We start from the raw sequence: 5,275 nt of genomic DNA on the forward strand, positions 1-5,275 counted from the left end.
TAATAATGTATTTACTTATTAGCAGATACCCTTATCGAGGGCTACTTACAGTATCACACTACAGAATATCTCATTACAGAATATCAGCAGTTATAAAGGACAGTAAAATCAGTAAAAATTAGATCAAATTAAAATAAGAGCAAAATAAGGAATACAGTAAATAATTACATTTAAGAGTGAATTTGACTAAGAGCAGTTATTACCCCATATTTACCATGTTAGATCAGGAACCATAATAATAATAATAATAATAATAATAATAATTAGTAGTATAGGATGTGGGGTGTGGCTAGGCCTTGCTGTGCGAATATCAAGTTTAGATAGTTTAAGCAAACTGCATTTGAAACTGATTTTGGTTTAGATTTTAGAGTTTAGATTTATCACAGCTGTACTATATTCAAAGAGGCATGCGGATAAAGCTGTGCTTCCACTGTGTGAAGTAACTTCCCATCGAAGTCCATTATATGGATGTGCAGCACCGAAAGCAGTGCATTTATCCATTAGGGAGGTGCGTTGCATGCTATAGTTGAATGCCAATGAATGTTGTCTAATTCATCATGCCTGATGCACTTTCTTCCCTAATTCATTTCAGGGCATCCACACGACACTGGTGTCTTCTACTGTTTTTGCAGGTGTCTTATCCAGTGCATTTTTAGTGAGAATGGGGGTTTTGTGATGAGAATACATATCCTGTCACAGAATGAAACCCCCAAACCCATTAAACAAACAAGATTATGACAGATGGCTGTCATAGTCAGTCACTACAAGCACAGTTTTACCTGTTCTCTTGCTGACCGCTGCTCTTTTATTCATTAAGGATAACATTGTTTCAAATGTTATGTTTCTTTGCTATGGTTTGAAGTTGTAATGATATATACCCACGTCTTTTTTATATAATGGTGCTTTAGAGTTACGTACTGTATCTGTGTGTGACAAAGAGAGAGTGAACTCTTGTTTTAGATCTCCCTTCCGACCGGTGAGGGCACTGGGGAGGAGGAGCAGGCAGAGCCGTGGTGCGCAACGTCACAGACCCGGTTGGGAAGCGCGGTGGCAATCACGCATTGGCTGACGGCGGTTGCCCTCGCTGACCAATGGGGACGGGACGGGACGGGACGGGTCGTACAAAAGGGGGCGTGGCCCGGGGTTCTGTTCCTTCTGGCAAGGTACAGTGTGTGTGAGAGAGAGAGAAACAGAGATACAGAGATATAAACAGGGAATTAAAGCGGGTGGTTGTGATTGTGCATACCTGCTAACCCCTGTGTCTTTTTTGTGTATTTTATAGAGCACTAACGGGACGCTCCGGGAATACGTCAGAGGAGCGCGAACCCGGAAGTGCTGGATTTTTACCCCGTTGTTTTCATTCCCGGATCAAAGGGACGGATTGACTTTATTTTTGTGTTTCTCCTCGTTTGGGACTGCAACCCCTCGTTATTGTTATTTTGTCGGGTTACACATTGCTGTGTACCCCGGCTCCCCTTTATTTTGTTTATTCTCCTTGACTTTTTGGTGCCCATCTGACGTTGGTTTTACGTTCAATAAAACCGGGGGCTTGTTAAGGAAAACCTGATTCGTTGTCATTCTTTTACACCACATTCCGCCATCTTGATCACACGTGGTGTCATCGTGGGATGGACCCAACCACTTTGTCGGTGATCCTGGAGGCATTGGACAGCCGGAGGGAGGCTGAGGAACGGAGGAGGGAGGAGAGATACACGGCTCTTATCGAGAGGGTCGGGATGGGGATGACGTCAACGGCGACGGGCCCCGTGCTGGTTGCCCCGAAGGCCCGGGCGCAGAAAATGACAGCGGAAGATGACCCGGAGGCCTACCTTGTAGCCTTTGAACGGCTGGCTACCACTGCAGCATGGCCCCGGGAGTACTGGGCGAGCCAACTTGGTCCCTGCTTGATTGGGGAAGCACAAGCTGCGTACCGGGCCATGACTGATGACGATGCCGCCCCGTATGACCTGGTTAAGCAGGCTATCCTCCGCCGTCTCAATATCACGGGGGAGACTCATCGTGTCAGATTCCGGGAGTTCCGGCGACCCCCCAACACCCGGCCCAGGGTGGTAGCCCAGCGATTATGATTCAGATGGGGGAGGCCATTGTGATGGAACAATTCTGCCATGTGGTCGGGGCTGAGACGCAGGCGTGGGTACGCCGGCATAACCCCACAACGCTGGAGCAGGCCGTGGCGTTAGCCGAAAATTTCGAGGACTCCCTGGTGTCCGCTCGAACCACCCTGCTGGACTGCCCCCCTCCCTCCGCTGCCAAAGGACCACCATCGAACCCTTCCCCCGGACCCAGGCCCGTCAGATCACCGGCCCCCTTACAATGGAGGCAGAGGTTGGCCCCCAGCTGGGGTAGAATGGTTCCCCCTGCCCTGCTGTCATACCAGCAGCGGGACAAATATGTACCGCCCTTACCCTCTGCCCCACCCGTCTGTTTTAGGTGCCAGCAGCCGGGACACATTGCCAGATACTGCCCGGCGGCCATGGAGTGCGACGTGGCTGCGTGTCACCTGGCATCTGAGACAGGTAGGAAATGGGGAAATGGTCGGGAGGGCCCGTGTATGGTTGATGTTGTATTGGGGAATGTGAACACCCATGCGTTAGTGGACACAGGGTGTGAGCAAACTTTAATTCGAACAGCTCTCCTTGGCGGTATGTCGTGGCAGCCACAAGGCCAGGTGGCAATCTCCTGTATCCATGGGGATACGGCAACATACCCCACTCTAAAAGTATATTTATCGGTAGGCCCGATAAAGCGCCACCTAGTAGTGGGGGTGGCCGAAAAGTTGCCACATCCAGTTATTCTGGGTCGAGACTGGTCGCAATATAAAGATTTAATAAAAATATCGGCAGTCTCGACCACACGTTTAGACACGGCAGACCCCCGGGGAAGGGAAGTAATTGGTAATGTTTTTCCTTTCCATACAGAGCTGTTTTCTTCACTTTTTCGTCCTAGAAAAACACGTAAGGAGAGACGGAAGGAAAAGTGGGAGGGCGCATCGATAAGACACGGTTGGGGTCTGGCGGGAGAAGGTGCTGATGGTCCCAAACGTCAATCGAACGGAGTCGGAACGCAGTGTGACCGGGCGAGCGAGGTTACTGGACCCTCGAGGGTAGAGACTGCTCCAGCCCCTGTCAATATCCCGGACGTGTGGGCCTCAAGCACGGACCTAGTGTGGGAGCAGAACAACGACCCCACACTGGTGCACGCTTGGGAACAGGTCCGGTCTATTGAGGGTAAGGATGTTGATGGCATTGGGACGCTGGTATATCCCCATTTCGTGGTAGAGGGGCACTTGCTTTATAGAGTAAACCCAGCCCCGGGCACAGGACAGCCTGTCAAACAGTTGATGGTTCCCCCGTCCTGTCGACCAGAGGTCATGAGGCTGGCGCATGACGTCCCCTTTGCAGGACATCTTGGCGTGGACAAGATGAGGGACCGAATACTGGCTCGATTTTACTGGGCAGGGCTCTACACCGAAGTGGCGAAATATGTAGCTAGCTGCCTAGAATGTCAGACAGTAGCACCGGGTCGAGTGCGCCCCACCCCTCTGGTCCCACTGCCTATTGTCTCCACTCCCTTTGAACGCGTTGCAATGGTTGGACCAGTGCTGCCTTCTGATTCCGGGTACGGCATTACAATACCAGCATTACAATACCAATGCACAAATTCGAACCTTTCAGCCAGGAGATAAAGTAATGCTGCTTCTTCCCTCATTGGAATCGAAACTGTGTGCTAAATGGCAGGGGCCATATGAGGTGATACGGGCCATAGGATTAGTGAATTATGAAATTAGACAGCCCGATCGCCGAAATAAAACAGAAATCTATCATGTCAATTTGTTAAAGCCCTGGAAGGCAAGGGAGGTCTTATTCATAGCCCCAGGCGAGATGGAGGATGTATAGAGACTCCTAGCCCCAGCCAGATTTCAATGGGGAAACAGTTACTTCCAGATCAGCAAGTAGAATTGCGTAAGTTGACTGGGAAATTTGGGGAAGTGTTTTCTGACGTGCCCGGGAGGACTAACCTTACCAAATATGCTGTTATTACTCCACCAGGTGTCACTGTTTGGGAGAGGCCTTACCGGATCCCAGAAAGCCGGCGGAGTGGCGTCCAGAACGAGGTGAGGGCGATGCTTGAACTTGGGGTCATTGAGCCTTCCAGAAGCGAGTGGTGCAGTCCTATTGTTATAGTGGCCAAGAAGGACGGCACTAATCGATTCTGTGTCGATTTTCGAAAGGTCAATGCTATCGCCAAGTTCGACGCCTACCCCATGCCTCAGATCGACGAACTCCTCGACCGACTGGGGAGGGCTGGGTTTATCTCAACTCTGGACCTGACGAAGGGATATTGGCAGATCCCTCTAACCCGCGATTCATGTGAAAAAACGACATTTTCAACTCCTGATGGTCCGTTGTAATTGTGCATACCTGCTAACCCCTGTGTCTTTTTTGTGTATTTTATAGAGCACTAACGGGACGCTCCGGGAATACGTCAGAGGAGCGCGAACCCGGAAGTGCTGGATTTTTACCCCGTTGTTTTTATTCCCAGATCAAAGGGACGGATTGACTTTATTTTTGTGTTTCTCCTCGTTTGGGACTGCAACCCCTCGTTATTGTTATTTTGTCGGGTTTTTGGCGCCCATCTGACGTTGGTTTTACGTTCAATAAAACCGGGGGCTTGTTAAGGAAAACCTGATTCGTTGTCATTCTTTTACACAACATTCCGCCATCTTGATCACACTGTGCCACCAGAAAACTTCTATAGTGGATGCTGGGCCTGAACTGGCGACTGTGCACACTACCAATGAGCATCTTCACCACTATGCAAAAGAGCCAGGCGCCTCTGCAGGTGTGGGTATAGAGCTTTTAATCTCATCTCATAGACAGGGGTCCAAATCCATAAGGGCAGTGCATCACTCAATAACACAGCTTGTTATACTCTTCACCCTTTAACCTCGGTGAGCCGATCTATGTGATCTGGGTCACGACACGAGTTGGTGCAGGAACGATTCTAAACACCAGGCCTGTCTGCATGTGTTGTTATAGATCTTTTAAACTCATCTCACCAAAAAGGGTCAGACTCCATTATGGCAGTGTACCACACAGCACTGCATGTTACAGATATACTAAATAGCAATATTACCTATTAATATTAAAAATGATATACTTTACAGTAGGCATATAAGCTATACTGTGGCATTCCTTCAATCATTTGTAAATGTCATTGACAGTTTCAAAGCATTTAGGGTTGACATTTTTTA

General features: G+C 49.1%; 1 protein-coding gene across 1 annotated transcript; it reads left to right on the forward strand.

Moving 5' to 3' along the window:
- Nucleotides 1–1,292: 1,292 nt before the first annotated feature.
- Nucleotides 1,293–4,634, forward strand: LOC131697656 (uncharacterized). The gene is made up of 3 exons (XM_058988194.1): nt 1,293–3,106; nt 4,071–4,135; nt 4,479–4,634. Exons 1-3 carry the CDS (start codon nt 2,084–2,086, stop codon nt 4,579–4,581), a joined length of 1,191 nt encoding a protein of 396 aa, XP_058844177.1. The 5' UTR covers nt 1,293–2,083; the 3' UTR covers nt 4,582–4,634.
- Nucleotides 4,635–5,275: the final 641 nt, after the last annotated feature.

This window comes from Acipenser ruthenus, chromosome 16 (assembly GCF_902713425.1).
Source record: "Acipenser ruthenus chromosome 16, fAciRut3.2 maternal haplotype, whole genome shotgun sequence".
Taxonomy (NCBI): domain Eukaryota; kingdom Metazoa; phylum Chordata; class Actinopteri; order Acipenseriformes; family Acipenseridae; genus Acipenser; species Acipenser ruthenus.